At 41.6% G+C, this 20,541-nt stretch overlaps 1 protein-coding gene across 1 annotated transcript in view; it reads left to right on the forward strand.

The window, feature by feature from the left end:
- agap3 (ArfGAP with GTPase domain, ankyrin repeat and PH domain 3) overlaps positions 1 to 19,503 on the forward strand; it is a 70,595-nt gene extending 51,092 nt beyond the window's left edge. Inside the window, exons 14-18 of the mRNA XM_085805619.1 lie at positions 4,100 to 4,254; positions 4,738 to 4,828; positions 5,745 to 5,967; positions 14,928 to 15,183; positions 16,292 to 19,503. Of these exons, the coding sequence (XP_085661745.1) occupies positions 4,100 to 4,254; positions 4,738 to 4,828; positions 5,745 to 5,967; positions 14,928 to 15,183; positions 16,292 to 16,525 (959 nt within the window). The 3' untranslated portion in view covers positions 16,526 to 19,503. The remainder of the gene's footprint in view (positions 1 to 4,099; positions 4,255 to 4,737; positions 4,829 to 5,744; positions 5,968 to 14,927; positions 15,184 to 16,291) is intronic.
- Positions 19,504 to 20,541: the final 1,038 nt, after the last annotated feature.

Consider the following 20,541-nt stretch of genomic DNA (forward strand, 5'->3'; position numbering starts at 1 on the left):
ACACGTGATGAGCAAATACTCAAAAGTATATTCCAGGTATCTCAAACCTGTACTTCATTATCGTACTTGAGTAAATGTACTTACTCCCTGCCACTGTGGCCAGAAAATATTAAGAATGCATTTACAATCTATTTTTTCTACTAAACGTTCAGCTTATTAAAGAGCTCCTCAAGAAGCCATCGAGTGTCTGATGAAGGTCTGTAACTGAGAGGTTCCCGAAACAGTTTTATGATCCATGTAAATGGTGGACGATGAGTATCTTTATCTGTTCCTTCCTCTTTGCGGCTCCATGGCCATTACACTCTAATTTCCTTTTTATTATGCCATGTTAATTAAGGAAAATCATATTTCGCTCATTCTTCACAGTTGGCTCCTCCAGTGCCTTTAAATTGTGTTCCTCCTTGTCCGCCCACTGGCAGAGCTTTGTTAATTTATTTCTAATTGGCAAGAACTTGTTGATCGCCGGCTCGTAGATAGATATGGTCAGGAGGTTAATGTTCGTGTTAATGTGACCAGGTGATCGTTCCCTCCGCTAGCCTCTGTTCCAACGGCGACCGTTGAGTAATGACGGCAGCACTAATGGCCCTTTTACAAGCTCATCATGGCAGGTGCCTGTAAGATAGCGACGTTACCTTTGACACGTTGTTCATGCTCAGATTTACTGTGTGTGAGATCAGCGCTTTGACCCTCAGCACCATGCTTACATGGAGCAGAAGCACTTTGGCTTACGGAGCTGAATTGCCACACTGTGGACGGCATTAAAAAGTAATATCAGTGCTGCCAGAGCTGCATGTAATGACAATACCTGTTTCCCCCATAAAGATTCCTGCCGCACTAGTCCCACTGTCTCTTTAGTGGCTACTGTATGTCTCGCATGTGCATTACTATGCATGGAGAATTAGATTTGTTTTCCCTCGTATACTCATCAGTTTAAGAAATCAGCCATCCGTTGCTTTTTTAATCTCCATAATGAAAGTGTTTTAATGCCTCCAATTTATTGCCTGGGCAGCCAACAGAATAATTAGCTTTGTTCAGGTTTTTAAAAAGATGAAAACACAAGTATAACAACATTTGAGTCTGGGAACCACAGATTCTAATCAAATGCATTAGTTATTGTACCTGAAGGTATATTGGACTAGGGGAAAAAATGATTTTTTTCTCCATGTAGCCCAATTAATCAAGCTTTTTTTTTTCCACATTAATTTTCTTTGCATATTTTTTGTTTTTATTCTCTTTTATTCAGGTTCCTTCAAGCTGACCATTTTTATTCAGTCAGATGACAGACTTCTAATCCCTGCTGCTGCTCTATAACCTCTCTCACACACACACACACCTATACACATACATACATACACACACACACACCAAAAGACTTTTTTCACTTAAAGTCTAAATAAAGAGGCTCCCAGGTCTTTATTGATTCTCTGTGACCTGTAGTCAATTCCACAAACTAAATCAGATAATTGAAGTCGGTGTCGAGCTAATTGGATTATTGCTTTCCCCCTGAAGAGATCGCCCTACACCACAGCGCAGGGATTGCAACATTAGTGGCCTCCGTCAGACATCTGTCAGTTGGGCTATGTCTTGAACCAAGGAGGGTGAATTGATTATAAATATAAAGAGTAGACATTTATTTAGTTATATGACTTGTCTGTTGATCTTATCGTCATAAGATTAAATTTGATTCATGCAAAGAGTTGATTTAACAATGGATCGAGAGTATTACAGTAGGAGTCTAGATATGTGCATGCAATGAAAAAACTTTGCTTTATAATGTAACTTGTGTTGATAAATGATATCAACGATGTGGGTAATTAATACAGCACATTAATAGCGCATCAGCAGAACTATTTGCAGGACATGGTGGATCAAAGCTACACGGGAAAAAAACATTCCCCTTGTGTCTACTTGCCTCCAGTCCTCCAAACATGGTTTATGCAAATGAGACGACTATTTGCATAGACATAATTAGGTAATTACAAATCATTTGGCTATGAGCTCAAGCATGTGCAGAGACCTGAGATGTTACACGAGTCACATTGTACAGTACCGAGTTAATGAATTGCCTCTGAACAGCAGAGGCATTACGGCATGTGTTGGAACATATGTTGTGTCAGACCTCTTGTTTGGAAACGACAGGTGACATTTTCATAAATCTTAGTTAAACAGAAAGAGATGGGAGGTGAAGAAAACAAGGTTGATTCACCATTTACAAAGTTCTTCCTTTTCAAAGAAATGTTACCTGCAATTTAAAAATTGTATATATAAATTGTTTTGGGGTTGTTGACTGAATGTAAAGAAATCTAGTGGCATTTGGTAGTTAAGCTGTGTGCTAATACTATTATACAACATAGCAACAATAAGGTTAAAGGGACAGATGCTGCTCCTCTGTCTCCTTCTCTGTTTATGCTCAGATTTATTAACTTATTAATCAGTTCTGTTGGTGCATAGTTTTATTTTTATAATTTTCACAAGCACTTAAAGTTCATATTATTGTATAACTTAAAAATACAGAGTTAAAGCAGAAGTAAGCGGAATATTTGTGTTAATACAAGTCTTAAATAGTTATATCTTCCGACAGCAATCACTTATATAGAGTGTTTGGTCTGAAACACGGGTCTGTCAGTCACTCTGCTCTGCTGTAAGCCGAGGAGAAAACTAAAGGGGCGGTCCTCTCTGTGTGTGCAGCCAAGGGATGCGCGTGAATGTGGTGACGTAGGGACGTGGGCGGGGACTGCTAACTCCATCGGCTGACAAGAAGTTAGCCAAAACGACCGGATCGCTTACTTCTGCTTTAAACTTGCAGTAACAACCATAAGGAAGCACTTTCCACCTGTGTACCTGACTCAGGTGAACTATGGGGAGAATTTCAAGGGAATAACATTAAGTCCTGTTAATTTTAACAACATAGTTTTGACAAAGGGGCTTAATTACAAAAAAGGAGCTCAAAACAGATATACAGCCTCTACTTTATTCAGTTTATGCTGAGAAAAAGGATTTTGTTGTTATGATAAACCAAACAAACTCATCCGTCTTCTAAAGTCAATAAACATTGAACAAATTTGTGACCCAGCCAGGTCTGTCAATATTTTGTGTCCCCGTTTGTCAAATTGAGTATTTTATTTTTTCTGTAATTTGTAGTAATTTGTTTGTCTCTTCTCATGTGTTTTCTGAAGTTGCAGTGCCTTGAGCTCTCAGGGCCACCGTAGCTATGGTTATGGCCTAACTCAGTCAGACTGAGGGGGAGTTGACATACCAAGAACATAAGTACACTTCATATAACCAGTAACAACAAGGAGAGCAAAGATTTAGAATTACAAAAAATGTTGGAGCATCTTTATTCAAGAGAACTTGTAGAATAAAACACAGATCTCGTGATTTGAATATTACTGGGTGGCGCTGATAGCAGAGTTAGCTAGCTGAGTGAATGTTTGGATTCCTGGTCGACCAACAGTGGGAACAGTGGTGGATCCATAGGTCTACTGGCACTGTCATAATAAACAGTAGCATTTCTTCAATATGAAGACAACAGCAGCCTTAGTATTTTTTTTTACTATTTTTTCCACAAAAAAAAATCATTATTCATATGAATTATATGTTAAAGGCATCAAAAAAGCAAAATCACAAAAATATTGTTTGAACAAAATTATTATTGTGTCATTCTGGTGAATTGTACTTGCAGTGGTGGAGCTGAAACGTGTATTGGCACTTATGCTTTTGAGGTTTTGAGGCATCATCAAACCAAACAGCGGTGCCAGGCAGCACAGGAGGTGCCAAGAAATCACTTGAATGTTGCTGAGTTTAACAGAAGCCCATTCCACAGTGCACTCGTGCATAGATGGGCCTCAATCACTGAGCTGTGCCGCTGATTTGCAGAGTCAGATTGCACAACCGACATGCGTGTTGCTCCACCTAACGTGCCCCCCCGCCCCACTCACATCCCCTCCTTCAATGTGCTGACAGGTGATTTTCTACTATACAGATGTGAAGCAGAAAGGAAGCCCAAACCTGTGCAGCCGGGAGAAACGGCACCGACATGTGTGCGACATTAGTTTTTGATTACACTGATTTACCGTTCGTTTGTGTTGCTTGTTTTCAGAACAAGAGGATTCCTTTGAGTTCATCATTGTGTCGTTGACGGGTCAGACGTGGAACTTCGAAGCGTCCACGTACGAGGAGAGGGAACTGTGGGTCCAAGCCATCGAGAGCCAGATCTTTGCCAGCCTGCAGTCTTGTGAAAGCATAAAAAACAAGGTACATTGGGACTCGCGAAAGATAAGAAGCACCAGGACTGGAAAGAGGTTGGCGATTATCGTCTAATCACGACATCGGCATCATCAATTCTACAATTATGCTGCTTCATTTCTTTGGCTCCTTTCTCTCCGATCTTTACTGTGCCCCCCTTCTCCCCCCCTTGCCCCCTCCTCACCCACTTCAAGCTGTCACATGTGGGAGGTTGTCAGACAGGTGCACCACAGTGTGGGGGGGATCTCTTATTAGAACTGACAGACATCAGAGAAAGAACACGGCTTGTGTCAGCATACGGGGGAGACACGGCCTCATTTTCATATTCATATTTTCTCTGCCTCAGTCTTTTCCCAAGACTTTGAAACACCTCTTCCCTCCCTCCCATCACTGCTCGTCTATGATACCAGTCCAGCTATAATTGTTTGCCTTCTCATACTCCTGCAGTGATTAGTTCCTGCTGACTTGTTCTTTTCATATGTTCCCTCACAGTCTCGGTTAGGAAGCCAAAGTGATGCGATGGCCATTCAGTCCATACGAAACGTGAGGGGGAACAGCTTTTGTGTGGACTGTGATGCACCCAGTGAGTATAATTCTTCACCTCAAAAGATAATAATCTAATTGGTAAAGGTACTGTATCAAAAACCAAGATATAGATATTGATCTGTATATATATATTCATTGATATTCAACCACTTGATTAGTGGTTAAAAATGTATTTCACATTATTTCAGAACTTTTTCAGAGCTCAATAGCCTATTCTTTTATATTAGTGTCACCATATTATAAATGTAACCTGCTGTTACTTATACTATTGAGTAGAGTTGAAAGAAAAAAATCAGTACAGCACAGTGTCATGATATTTTGTGTGGCAATGTTGTATCAAAACATTGATGCCCTGTATCTATTTTATTTTATTAAATTGTGATTTATCACAACATGTCCTCAGGATATCACATATATGCTTAAAATCGCAATAATATCAGATTGTGACTTAAGAATTGTGATGTGGGGCCTTGACATGTGTGTTTTGTTTTCTAAAATGCTGTCACGATAATATCACGTTTTCGGGTTCAGATTGGACTTTATTTCGGCAACTCAGCTCTAAGTCATGGTCACTGACAGTAACACATAGTAACACATCACAGTCAAAATTGTGCATTAACACTGGAACATCAGCAATACCACACAGTGAGTCAAGCTGCATCTTAAAGCGTTTCCTTGTTGGCATCCAGACTGGTTCTTTCCTTGCCTATAATAATCTAAAAATCTAAATCTTGAAAACTGAAGGGTGTTAAGATGTTTAAAACTCTTGTGATAAATGTAGACTAATGTTTTCAAGTTTAAACCTATTCAGAAATATTTATTGCAACATATGAATGCAGTGTAATCCTTATGAAACTATAAGATCGTCTATCAATCAGATGAATAGATAAAGCTTCTCCTGTCACGTCTCCTGTTCCATCGTCATGATCATGTCCTGTCCACTTCTCTTACAGACCCAGACTGGGCAAGTTTGAACCTGGGCGCCTTGATGTGCATCGAGTGCTCGGGTATCCATAGGAACCTGGGCACCCACCTGTCCCGCGTCCGCTCACTGGACCTGGACGACTGGCCGGTGGAGCTCAGCATGGTGATGACCGCCATCGGAAACGCGATTGCCAACAGCGTGTGGGAGGGCGCTTTGGAGGGCTACAACAAGCCGGGGAGCGACAGCACCAGGTTAGCATCCTTCTGCAAATAAAAGGTGCTGCTTAATGAAGCGTACAGAGATTATAGAACGAGAAGCCAGCGATGTCTTCTCTCCATTAGCCGCCATTTATTAGCCACCCACATTTCAGTACAGGCACTTCACACCACAAAATGCTCCATAAGAAGCACCAGGGGTCCATAAATGTCAGTCTATTGAGCCAAGAACACAGTATTTTATGTTTCAGTACGAGTCCATTCTGTACACAGTGATCACAATGCCTCTGTTTTATTTGAGGCAGTAGTGTTGCTGGCAGCTCTATCCCTCTGTCTCTTCATTTTAAGGATACAATGTCTATTTTTTCCACCACAGTATCTGTTGTCCCTCCACTAACTCTGCTTGGAACTCATAATTCACGAAGGGAGCGTTGTGTGCGACATTTAGCACGTAGCTGATAAATGCCCTGACCAGGTCCAAATCCATCAAGTTTGTCACTTGACGTGTTAGCACTAATCAAGAAAAGATCATGTAATCTAAACCACATATGAAACCAGGACAGTTCCTTTGTTCCTGCACAGTGTCAGTAGATACAGACAGCAGTTTAGTAGGAAGACACTCACAAGATACTCCAAACCTGTTCTCTTCAAGTAGCTTTCAATTTTGATGTGCATCTCTTAAAAAACCTCACTCACCCTGTGCCACCCCGCTCCAACTTACCACGACGACTGTCTGCTCCCTTTCCTCTGCGGTACCCAGATCTGGTAGGAGGATTGTTTATCTCTTGGTGACAGGTGAGACCTAGCGTCCCAGTCTGACTAATGACCTGCTGTGTGGCTGTGCAGGTAATTAAGCACACCATTATGGCTAAACCCCACCCCAAGAGCCGGGCCCTCGGGCCCCAAGCTGCCCTGTCACATATCCATCACACAGGGCTGGGTCATCACTCTGTGTGTCACAGCAAAGACTGTCTGTAGGGTCTCCCTGCTGGCATTAGACTGTTTTCACATCACAGCTTTATAACTTTGTTAGGAAAAGTGATTATAAAAGACATAGCAGGTTTCTTTTTTAACTGAGAGTCCTGCTACCAGATATTAATATTGATTAATGTATACCCAAACTTTTATGAAATCCAATGTTAAAGCTTTACAGAGAAGCTGTGATGTCATCTAATTACGTATTTTTGACATCATATGGATGAATTATTTACTTTTTATGTTTTATAAATGCTATATAGGTGCTTTTTGATATTTAATTTCAGCCATTTTGATATCTTATTAACCTTTTTTTTTTTTAAGTATATTTTTTGGGGCTTAGCTTTAGTAGTATTAGCTGTAAATAACAAATAATGTGAGGCAGAATGACCAGTTAAATCAGTGAAAATGGTACAAAACTTAACATTGTGTTAATCAATGATTTAAAAAAAAACATTCAATCATTATGACAATCTTCACAGCCTTTGCAGGCAAGAGTAACAACTACAGTGACCTGTCAGTGTTGTTTAAAGCCACACTTGGAAAAAATGTGAACAGATCCTTTAAGGAGTTGCAGCTCATCATTGTAGGGCTTCAATCATGTCCATGTGTTATAAAAGGTATGGCACTACTAAAAACATACACATCGTCACAGTTTGCAAATGTCTTGCGTTGTTTTTTTGTCCGCTGTATCTTGGGCCTTTCCTATTCTCCACTCTCCGGCCAGTTCAAAACTGAGTGATGGCCTACAGTTATTTATTGAATGGTATCTGTGCTAAAGCGTTGCACTGTAGACTTGATGAAAGATTATTGATGTTGATTCCTCTCCCTACCACTGTCAGTCCCACGTCGCCTCGAGCAGGAAGGTTCTTCATTGTCTTAAAAATCCGATCTTATCCCGCAGCAGCGTGTCCATTAGTTTTCACTGTCAAACAATAAATCTCATTTGCAGCATAACTAATCCTCAGACAAAAAACAGCTGTTGTAAATATCACATATGGCCACTGGTTATTGAGGTGCTGCTGATACTGATGCTGATAGAATAATGTAGCCTTGTGGGGTAAACATTAGTATCAAATTATTTTTGCTTTATCATGAAAGATGAATTATGACCAACTTAATGGGATAAAGTGTTTTTTTTTTGTCTTTCTACACAATAGATCCTTACCTGCCTCTCTCTCTCTCTCACTCACTGTGCTGCTCTTAACTTGAGTGGAGCACCTATGAGAGGATTTTAATTGTGTCACATCGGTGACATGAAGCAGCTTTGTGATGGCACCTAGGCAGGCAGTATATGGCTCCCGACTCCCCGCTAAACATTAGTGACACCTAATCTAAACGATTCAGTAACTACCTGAATATCAACTCAGGGTCTGATTGAATGTCGCTTGCAAGACTAGTTTTATCCCTTTTACATTTTTGAGATTTAACTTTAAAGCATTCATCCACAAGATTGGTTTAGCTTATGATATTCAAGATGGAGCGAACACAATATATAGATTTGTCGTACGCGGAGCCGTGCAGCAACAAGGAAATTACTGGTGTACATCAGACTGATTACAGGCGCTTTAATTGGAAATGTGTTTATATCCAGGCATATGTACATGACATGTATGTAACCTGTTCTCCTGTTTTTAGTACTTGAAGAAGAACATGGTCCCACTTTCTAATGAGTCAGCTGTTATAAAGCATCTTTACTTTGTAACTAATGAAAGGTTAATAAATCACTTGCTAATGCTTTTAGATCTATAAAGCTTTAACAAAGCACACCTTGGTTGTGTTTGGGGTCAGTCCTCACTATTTGGTGATATTGCATTTCCTAGTAAATGCTCATGGGCTTCACGTCCTCGTAATTCATTATTTAGGCAGTTGTTTCCATATTTTGTTAGAAATACAGTGATTTTAGTCTAGATTCTTCCTTCCACCCTTTTTCCAGACAACGTGATTTTTCAAACTAAAAGTTGCTCCTATTAATGCCTTACAACTTATCTATACATAATCAATGATTTATTAACCAGTAACGAAGCCATTTGTTCAACTTTATTATTCATTCATAAAGGATGACTCATTAGAGACTGGTACTAACTGCATTAAGTGCAGAAATCATATCTTGCCTGGCCGCGGCTAAATGTGCGGTAATAAATGTGTGGAAGCCGTGCGCCGTGGCCGATCTCTGCAGTCAGCACATCGGAGGGGAGTTGTTCTTTTAATTAGCACCTGGGAGTCATTGTGTTTTGCACGTCACCTCTAATTGCTTGGCATCCTCATGATAGAAAACACCACAGACCATTTTGACGGATACCGTGGGGGGGGAGGTCCAACGACTAACTTTACCCTTATCCTTGTACTGGCACACACACACAGACAGACGACAGACACACACACACATATAGTAAAACACACACAGACACCAGTTCTCATTTGGGGTTGGGGGGCGGGGGGGAGATGTCCTGGAGCGTGGACGGATGTGGACGGCTATCCCTCACTGACGCGGGCCTCTCACTGTCACCCTCTGTAGGCTCCGTGCTGCCTTCGGCCACAGGCAGGTAATAGCTCTGATGAGAGCCCTCCACTTTGTTTCAGAAATAATTTGCCACTCCTGCCGCCTGCAGGGGCTGCGTGGTAATAAAAATGAATCACACCGCTAACCTCTCCAAACCTGGCCCCACTGCCTGTTTTAACCCCTTCCACTCCGGCATGCTGTGGCATCTGTACCTCGCGCTCCCAGAGCTGTTTTTTGTTGCATTTTTCGACATCGGTGCCGAAGCGATAACTCTCCTGTTTTTAGGATACGTCCACATTTGGCTTGTGTCCTCTACCTTTAGTCCCCAAAACACAGAGCGAAGCGTCCAGGCTACTCACAGGTTAGGAGTGCTGGAACACCAACTCTCAGAAGAGCTTTTAGAATAGCCGGCCTTGCCAGGAGCCCTGGTGGAGGAAGAGTAATTAATTAAGACAAATGAATGACTGGGTCTTCCCATGTCCTCCTTCCCTCTCTCTCTCTTTTTCTTTCTCGTCCTCTCTCTCTCTAAATGAAACCCACAGGTCAGTAATTAGCCCTGTGTGGGAGAAGTGGTACCACAGTCGCTAATTGCCCACATGCCACTGGGTTTCAGAGCCAGGTACACATAGAGGAAGAACCGATTCATTATGGCGAAGTCCACTTAACCATGCAATTTAGTTTCAATATTGTTAGCGTTACTGAGTCATTACAAAGAGTTCTCGACTGATGACGTGAAATGGAAGGGAAAAAAAAGGATCCAGGGCTGTTGTGTAGATCCGCGGAGCAGGCTGCATACATAAGCGAGGGCATGTGTTATCGTCCCCTCAGCTTTGTATGCGAGGCGAGGGTTCAGCAGGGGTTAACAGCATGAGCATTTAAAGGTATTAGTTTTGCTGGCACAAAAACACAGCCACTCCATCACGGAGGAGTCTGACAACCTCATTAATGTCACAATATATTCAACTCATCCCTCCGCCATGCCTACGGCACCCAGATGCTCTCCTGCTGGCCTCTCTATCCACACAGCTCCACACACAACAACCTTTTGAATCGGCGGTCATCTGTTCGGCAAGAAAAGTGGCCTCGATTCCACTTGTAAAAATATTTGCATTAATTCTTTTACAGCCTTTTACAGCTTTTACAGCAGCAACATACCATGTCAACACTGTACCCGCTGGACCATAGGGGGCCTTATTTAGCACTTTTTCTTTTTTTTTTTTGCTCCAGCGTTTACTGTGTTGCTCCTTCATTTCTCGCCCTTAGCAACCTTTGATTCTTTGGGGCCCAGCTTTCTCTCCCTGTTGTGTGCGCTTTTTTTTCCTCCTCTCATCTCTGTCGTTTTTTCTCTCTCTCAGCCCCCTCTCCCTCTCTCTGTCCACTTGTCCCTCTTCCTCGCTCCCTGTCTCTTCCCTCCCCTCGGTTTGTGGAAGTGAAGCTGCTTGGCTGCATGGGAATCAGTCCTATACAAGCTGCCCACCCCCCACTGTGAGGTCTGTTCAGGCTGCTCAGACCCAAAGCGCCCCCCCCCCCCCTCTGCTCCTCCTCCTCCTTCTCCTCTACAACCCCCTCAAACCCTTCACCACCACCATTTCTCCCCTTCAGTGCGTCTATTTGATGTGTCCGCAGTGAATTTGGATGCTCGGCGAGAAGGAGGAGGAGCTCTAGTGGCTTTGATTGTTTAGGAGGACTTGGTATGTGTTTGAAAGATGGGCTGGTGGTGGGACGGACATCCTCCTCTTCCTATGGACCAATGCACCTTTATTGCAGGCGGTCAGATTGGTCATTCTGTGGCTACTCCACCACTGGCTCCACCCCCTCTGTCTCAGTTTCCCTTCCTATAAATTCCCGTTCGCTTTTGTCTTTCAGGCTTGACTAATTATCCTTGTTTGTACCTCTTTATTTGAATTCAGTCATGTGTTCTTGACTCCGTGGGCTGGGTTTAGGAGAATCATTCCGCCATTTGCCACTTAATTAAGTCAGGGTCAGGATCCATTGCTCAACAGAGCTGAAGGGACGGAGCTCTAATAGAATTATAAAAGAGGCCTTTCTCCACTGTTAAGGCTGCTTTTATCTAGGTGGGCTCTGCATAGGCAAATGAAAGGGGACACCAGGAATCCAGTTTCCACTCAAGACCCAGTAAGCATTTTGATGTTTGCCCAAGATTTCTTCCAAATAAAAACTCGCTGAAAGAAAGTCAAACAATGCTGGTCAGCTGCGAGATAACTCTGAATGATGGAGGACGGTCACTGCGAAGCAAAACACAGCTTGTTTTTTAGCTGAGAGAGACACAGGCATTTTTATTGGGAACTTTGAGCTCCCCTCTGTCCCCTAAGCAACAGAGAAATTTCGAACAAGTATGTGCTCAAGCCAGGGTGGTGTCTGCTAAAACCATGTCTGCGTATGTGTGTGTGTGTGTATATAAGAGTAACCATCAGTTCAATTTCCTTAATATCCCCCCATGCTGTGAAAATTCACTCTGCTCTCCCTCTCTGCCCCCTCCGCTCCAGCCCTGACCAGGCGTTTTTTGACATGCTAAATCTGCTGATTTTATTTTTCTTCCTCCTGTGGTGAGGAAGTGTCCTTTTCAAGGGTCTCAGTTTTCCCCCTGACTGTCTAAACCCTACCTCTGTTTGGATTGTTTTTCTATTTCAAACAAAAGACAGAGGGGGGATTACCATTTCACTTCCTTTCACACTCTTTCTTTCAAGTGGCAGCAGCTGGGGAATTTTTAAAAAACCACTGCCTGGTTGCCTTTTTTATTTTTTATTTTGTTAAAGTGGACGATGCTAAAAAAAAGAGCTGTGGTTGAATTTAGAGCTCAGCGTCAGCAGTGAGTGAGGCCTTTTCCCCTGCAGGTCTTCAGGGGCTGGTTTTGTAGCAGAGGGTAACACAAAGTGTCCTCGGGGCTCCTTTCTCAGATGTTGACGTCTTCTTAATGGCTCTCCTCAGCCGTTTTGTTTCACATCTTGGTGCTAACTTTCTGCCTCATTTAGCTCATATCAATTCACTGGGCTCTACAGATTCAGCATCTCATTCATGGTCTAGCTTTCTGAAACAAACTTTTAGACAGTGATTGTTTGGTTTTTTTGTTTTTTAAACCATGTTTATCTTTTTTTTTTTCATGAAAGGTGGTAGAATTTGCTGTTAGGATTACTCCATAGGTTGTAGTGTGTTCAGACAGACTTTATCAACTCCAAAAAGACACTTGTTTTCAAAGGGTCCACCGGAAATAAGAGGGGAGGGCGGGACGGCCCCTTCCTGCTCTGAGCAGTCCACTGGTTCTAAGGCCAATTGATTTGCTAACAGGCTTGTCCACACATAATGACTGAGTAGGGATTGATGGAGGTCTTACACCATAAAACTCTGAGCCACTGCAATTGCCTGCCATTAGGGGTGTATTGTTGTTCACATAATACCCTCACCCTTAAGAAAAGATTTGCTTATGGTGGAGCAGGGTAACAGACTTTCTCCTCCACATCTTCCTCCAGGTCATCACAAAAAAAAGAAGCTCCCATGAGCTTACAGAATCAATGGCTTTAAAACAATTTTAACTTGAGGGTGAAGTTGCTTTTATGAGCTTCCAGTTGTGTTTTGCAGTTAATCAGTTTGTGCTTGATTCACGGATAGAGGCTCCCCATCCTTAACTCATGTAGTTAGGGCCGGTGCCAGGCTCCTCTGTGCAAGACGAACTGCTCTGTGAAGTGAGTCTGGCAGCTGACATATGAGTCTGAAAACGGTTGCTGTCTGTGGCAAGTTGGCAGCCCTGACACTTAGCCGCTAAGGTCGTAATCAAGGAGAGTGACTAATGCTGAACCGGTCACAGTTGTTAAAACGGCTGCTGTTAATTGAAAATGAGCTACTTGGGGATTTACTTAAAGGACAGCCTCACCTATATAACAAGATCATGTCTAATATAGAAGTATGTTCTTGATCGCCTGCGGTGCGGTTAAGCCGTGATGATAACTATGTTCCATCAGTATGACAAACAAGAGAACAGTCATTAATTCTGACATACAGCTGTAAATTCACCAGTGCTTTAAATGTGTGTTAATCTACTGCTGAAAATAGTCCCAGACAGATGTATACTCTTTTGAGGACAGTCTGGTTAAAATGGTTACCAGTGGATTTGAGGTTAATTTCTGCCTTTTTACAGAGTTTGTGTGCATTGAGATATAAAATGTAGAAAAATGTACAAAATCTGTCTAATCCTTTAAATTAAACATTTCAATTATATTCTAATGAATAGTTGAAAACCTGGTCAAATGAAACCAAATTTACCTGCGTGGCATAATACTACTTTTCTAATTTGGGTCAACCATCCCAAATTACAAATAATGACAAATAATGATGAATGGACAATTTAATGTGCACGTGTGATGTTCCATTGCTCATCTAAAAAGGTTAATTAAGTTGTACTGTTGGAGCTCGTTCTCGCTGTGATTATGATGAAATAGAATTGAATTGGATTGTCAGTTGGCACTTGGTGTCGAGCCTCAGTCCGTTCACAGTGAGTCCCACGAGAGCCTTGTCACTCCAGCCAGCGTCGCCACTTTAACTCATCCGTACCAACCATTCCTCTCTGTCACTCACCCACAAGTCCAAACAACAGCCTCTTTCTGCTCCTCTTATCACACCGGCTGACAGGGTCACAGGGTTAGTGCCACACTGGGCATGCTCAGTCATTCACATATTGATATTGATTTTTTTTTTTGTACTTCTTTCTTATTTGGGCAGTTTGTGTGTGGGCAGTGAAAGAAGCGGAGGTCAAGATGAAGAGCAATAGATAGAATTCTGCTTGGCCATAGAGGATGGAGTCTTCCCTCAGCCTCTATTCTCTGCTGCAGGCTGGAGGGAAGGAGCCCCGCATCCCACCGTTCCCTCTCTGGCTGCCATTCAGCCCCATCGATCTGACTCAGGGCCCAGCCACCCCAAGGGAGACTGGGGCCCGGAGACACACTGCCTCTTTTGTGGAGGGGATCCATCAGTTCAGACTGACAGCCGACAGCACTGATAAAAAAATAAAAAAAGAGAAAGAAAAAACGTCCCCCTCTTTCCTGTATTGTCCGCAGCAGACATGCTGTTCAAGATATGTAACCTTTAGAAAGCTGGCCAGGCTCTTACCGTCTTGCTGTCGACTGTAATCGCTAGAAAGTGGAATATTGCCCAAAGCGTCACACCCTTTGGCATTCTCTCATCTCTCCAGCCCATCTCACTGTATTATTTCCCACTGCGATAGTAGAGGCTAGTGCCTTTCCTGTGCTCTAATAATTTAGAAATGTCACTTCACACCAGTGAGTCTCTTAGGCCAATTACTGTAATGTTTCCCTTGTGTGTCTGCGTTCTTCCTTTTCTACGTGTTTTTGCCTTTCAAATCGCTACCGCTGAATTATGAGATGTGAGCTGGAAGTTCTTTAACTCAGGTGCTAAATTGCACAGAGCATGTTCATCATGTTTTACCCAGCCTGAACTATAGCGTCCCTGTCATTTCCCCTCTCTCTCTCTCTCTCTCTCCCTCCAGGGAGGAGAAGGAGCGCTGGATCCGAGCCAAGTACGAGCAGAAGCTGTTCCTGGTGGGGCTGCCCCAGTCGGACGTACCCTTGGGGCAGCAGCTGCTCCGGGCGGTGGTGGAGGATGACCTGAGGTTGGTGGTGGTGCTGTTGGCCCACGGCACCAAAGAGGAGGTTAACGAGACCTACGGGGACGGGGACGGACGCACCGCTCTGCACCTATCCTGCGCCATGGCAAACGTGGTCATCACACAGCTTCTCATCTGGGTGAGTGGCCTCCTCTGACTCTGTGAGGGAACCATCAGAGGGAGATGAACATTGTTAGTGTTTGTGTTTATTATTAAACAAGTGAGCAAAAATTAGAAGTACAAAAGGAGTGCCTGCCCAACAACTGGTTAACCACTTTGCCAGATGTGCCAGCTCCTCATTATAAACAGGGCAGGTCCAGTTGAAAATACAGAGGTTATAGATCCATGTCACCCCCAGATACTGCAAAGAAAAGCATATTTATATTTTGTAATTAACTTACTAAGATAACGGTCATAGACATTTGTCATTATGTCCCTATAATTAACACCAGATTGCATAGAAATTACCAGAAAAATGAGTAGGACACTACAAATTACTCTTACAATAAAACTTTTTCCTTTTTTTAAACTTATTCGTAGTTTAAATTCTAAACTTTGCTAAAAAAAAATTTTTTAAAAAGAATATAACAGCAAGATATTATGTGTGCAAAGATGGAAAAGCAGTGTAGTGTATTTCTTTAAGTGTTTCATTATACCAACAAAAACATCAAATTGCCTACATACTAAAGTTTAAGTGCACTGTTGACACTGTCAGATACAGACTATAGTGAACATGTGATATTATCATACAATTTGAAAAAAATGTTTAGTTCTCTCAACTCAAATTGAAAAGGAAAAGTGAGAAAGAGAAGATCTTATAAAAGGCAAAATATTTTAGTGTATAGTTTTCCAACAATACTGCAACAATAAAAAAAAATGTGTTTTTTTTTGTTTTTTTTAATCTAAACTGAGCAAATTTAGCTCTAACTAATGTGAACTGTCACCCAGAGGTGATCAGTTTGGGAATGTTTCTGTTTGTCAAGTCATAACAAAAATGGAAAAATGGGGAAACTCAAATGAGCTGCTGATGATAAACTGAGCAAAAAAAGAAACAAATGACTGCAAATGATATTTAGAAAATCCCATTTTCACTTTGTTTTTAGATTACTAAGTTATAATTCCTTAACAGTATGTTTTTCACAGTCAAAATGAATACTGATAAATTCCCTGAAATGTCTATGAAATTCCCATAATGTGACTCTAAATATTTCTTATCTGCCTTTTCCACCTTTCATGTCCTCTTACAGTACGGCGTGGATGTGAAGAGCCGGGATGCCCGTGGCCAGACCCCGCTGTCCTATGCTCGGCGAGCTGGCAGCCAGGAGTGCGCAGACATCTTGCTTCAGCACGGTTGCCCCAACGATACGAGCACCCTGACCTCGGTGCCCACGCCCAACATGAGCCGTCGAAACCCCAACCCCAATCCCAACATCAACAACAATGCCCAGTGTGAGCTCAACCGTAGTATCAGCATCATGTAGGAGCCAGAGAGCAGCCCTAGACAGACATTAGGAAAAAAACATTTAAAAAAAACAACCCTGCACTCACACCCTTGTCTTTTCCCAGTACTTCCTCCTCTGTTTCACACTGTGTAACCCAGAATCAGTACCAATTGGGAAGATATCAGGAGTGGCGGACTCATTGTTGATATCCCACTATGCTGAAAGGAGTGGGTGTGTGGGGTTCCGGACATTGTACATTTGTTTTTATATTATTATTTTTTAATTGTTTCGTTAGTTAAATTCATTCAGTCTTGGTCTGAAAAGATCATGATCAGCTTTAAGCTTTATGTTTTTTAAGCGTCAACCAAACAAATGACTTACTTTGGCATTCATACCTACCCTACGAAAAGCATTTCCTTAATGCTTGAACATTTCCTTTTTATGTCTTCCCCCTTCTGCGGCGTAAATTGATTTTATAATGAGCGTGAATGAGAAACTTCCTTCAAATTTTCAAGCCAAGGCATAATAACACAAAACTGTGAGGAATAGTTTTCGAAGTGACGAAACACTGATGTAGGAAAGAAACTAAATCTTCCATGATATCAATGTCTGTTGCAGCTTTAGTAATGATGCATGTCTTCAACACAGCTATCAAACTCTTGACATACTATTTATATACAAAGGCAAAGCAATTATAGTTGAGAAGTTCAAATGATTTAGATACTTAATTCACAGGGAAATGGGTTTGGAACATCGAAAGGAGCTGATTGCAGAATTCCTATGGGCTGAGAGTGAGTCGTTTTCTTCGCCATCTTTAACGTGATTCTCCGGTAAAAATGTCCACGACTGTAAAGGAATTAAAGGGCACGATATTTCATGACCATTGAGCCACAAGGCTTTGTACGTGTGCCTCTTCAATCAGAATTCATTCAAATTCAAGGGTTTGGTTGAAACAGTGAAATTGTACTATTATGATGTCATTGTTGGAGTAATTTTCCAATTGACTAGATTGTGTTGATAATTGTTTGACATGGATTCACACATTTCCACACATTACTGGAACATCCATTCACCTCCTGTGGCTGTAAACCTGGTACCCTCGAGTGCATTTCCTCTATTGTTGCTGTGAAATACATATATGGTACTGTGTGTGTATGTCCGTACATACTGTACGATACGTGTGTGCTTACATCTTCGTCTGTGACCGTGTGCTGCAGAGAGCGACTGGGCATTTCTGTTCATAAACATTGGAGAAAGGACACTGCAGAGAGGACAAACACCTACAGTGATGACTTGGGAACATAACTGTGTTTTAATGTACAGACCTCTGTAAAAAGTAGTTCTTGTTCCTTCACCTTATTCCTTATAAGAACTTCCTCTGACTTTTAGAGTCCATAAGAGAACATTTCCTTTCCTCCTAACCCTTACGTGCCCCTCTCCCCCCATCCTGAGAACCTGTCAGCCTAAAAGCAGGGAGTTAACTAAATGCATTCAAGTGAGTGAAATCAGTGTGACATTTAGGGATTAAAATAAGCAAGGAGATTCATAGAGGGAAGTATAATTAATTTGACTCTCTTTGCATTAATACAAATGTACAGTATTCCACAGAGATGATAAGCTCGTTCATTTAGTAAATAGAGCTTGGGCGAGAAATAATTTCAGGTGGCACAATGTCTACAATGTATTTTCCCATTTATTGAACTGCCATTTTTAAGGTTTTAAACCGTCTTGATTTTATAAGTTTACAAAGGCAGGATGTAAGTTTACAGAGCAAGTTATTAACTTGGTACCTTAAATACCATTTTGTTGTTTCTTTACCGATATTTTTTTTTTGTTGTTTTTTTTTTTGGTTGTTTTCTACAGAAAATGAATATGTGGTTTAAATGGACATTTTTGAATCCAGGATAAAGCTAAATGTTAAAGGAAAAATTTTGGCATTTTGAAAGATGTGCTTTCTGTTTTTGTCGCCGAGAGTTAAATGAAAAGATCAACACCACTCCCATGTCTGTTCAGTAGGCTACAGAGCAGGAGCCGGGAGGTGTACAGCCTGGCCCGGTAAGCAGTCTGGCATAGTAGCACACCATTTAGTTCCCTCTAAAAACACAATTGTCATTTTTAACATTTCCTTTCTTGTGTGCATCAAGCAAATAAGATATATTGTGTTAATATGTTAGCAGAGTAGCATGCTTCCTGTCTTTAGGCTAGTTACGTCAAGCTAAGCTAACCATCTCTGGCTCTGACTCTGCACTTCAACATAGGCCAGACAAAAGGAGACGTGACTGTCCTTTCATCAAACTCTCAGGCAGAAAGGAAATGTACTTTTTTTTCAAAAATGTCAAACCATCCTCTTAATACATGACACAACCAAACACAAATCCAACCATTTACCTTGAAATTTCTCTGTACTGTATTCTGGTACTGGCCTTATTTCTGATCTTTACTTGACCAACTTATTGTAAGTTCATTTCAGTGTAGGAGGAGATTTATGAGAGGAGTTAAATGTGCACAGTGATTACTGAACCTTTTATTTACATACTTTAGGTGAAGAAAAAACACTAGAAACTGCCTGTGTCCCCCTAAACACAACATGAAGTGTACATATTAGCTTAAGGCTTTTATCTGAAGACAAGCTCCTCCTAGAGAAACTAAATGAAATCGTTTTGGTCCTATTGACCCATGAACCATATTTTGATATGTTGTTTTTGTTTCTCTTTAGGCATATTTTTAAGGTACTTTTGTTTGGTCTCAACATTAACCGACCATCTTTGGTACTTGTGTATAATGATGTACATTTGACATATTTATAATGCAGTATGTAAATATCTTTTTTCTTTTGGTTCTGTTTTGTTTTTGTTCATGTTAATTTTCCTATTGTAATTCCTTTTACGTTCAGAACGTGAAACAAAGCAAAAGCTAAAGAGTAACTTGTTGTATGCTTGGATGCTTGGCTGACTGTTGACCTATTAATAAACACTCAAATAAAACGATGTAGCCTTCCCTGGATTTAGGGAAATCGACGCATTTGTCTGTACGTGTTGTTCATTCATCATCCATCCCGCACCTGTCAGTTTTGTATCTGACCTGCTGGAACCAAGCAGAGGAGGTGGGTCTCACTTTCAAATTAAAAGTCTCTCAATCATTTCACCAAGCACTGCCATTTCATGTTGTCCCCCTTTTGCATGCATGTTCCCTCAATGAACCACGTGGAGAAACCAAACCTCAGAGCAGAGTGCAGAGCGCGCAACCAGGCCCTGTGTCGAGGTAAGTAAAGCAACCTCTCCACTTCCTGCTTGTGAGACCCCCAACAGTTGCTGAAAGAGGATTAAGATAAAGAGCCGGGCTTAGTGTCAGGCAGCACAACACCGTGGGGAAAAGTGAAAGGTCTCAGTGTTCAGAGGAGTCAAGCCCTTACTAATCCACTTCTTATTTCCTGCTAATCTTGTCTCGGCATATCTTCATCCCCTTCCTCTCTCTGTTGGCTGGCATTGTTTGTGCTTGATCACCTGGTATCTCTTTAGTTTTTCCTCTTCCTCCCAAGGTGTCGGCATGACACCAATAAACAATGCCCTGCTAAAAGGCCATGATAACGTATTATCTCAATCAACCACATCAGTTCTGCCAAAGTTTGAGCAGTTAAGAATGATTATTTCACATTAGAGATTTGTCCATTTCCTTGAGTCTCTATGCTCTTCTTACATGTTTATACCACATGTTCTTGCACCAACCAGGATTCAGTAACATCTGAATCAGTATCTGATGACCAGCCCTTATTTAATAGAGAAATTCTGATGATAGCCAAGTTTCATCATTGTGTTTCCTCTTTTCTGTTCATTTAGTGCAGATTAAACAACCTGTAGCCACCTGTAGTCATTTCTTCCTCCATATCTTAGTTTGATATATTGCAAATTACAGATTTATACATTCAACAAATGTGCAGCAGCATTCATATTTAATTGACACATATTTGTCAATTTTTTTGCTATCATTTTGGTCTCCACCACCTCCTAATGGAAATATCTGGCTCTTGAGGTATACCACCAGGTTGTCCCTTACCT

This window comes from Trachurus japonicus, chromosome 17, assembly GCF_045865225.1.
Source record: "Trachurus japonicus isolate A0001 chromosome 17, Traja_1.0".
Taxonomy (NCBI): domain Eukaryota; kingdom Metazoa; phylum Chordata; class Actinopteri; order Carangiformes; family Carangidae; genus Trachurus; species Trachurus japonicus.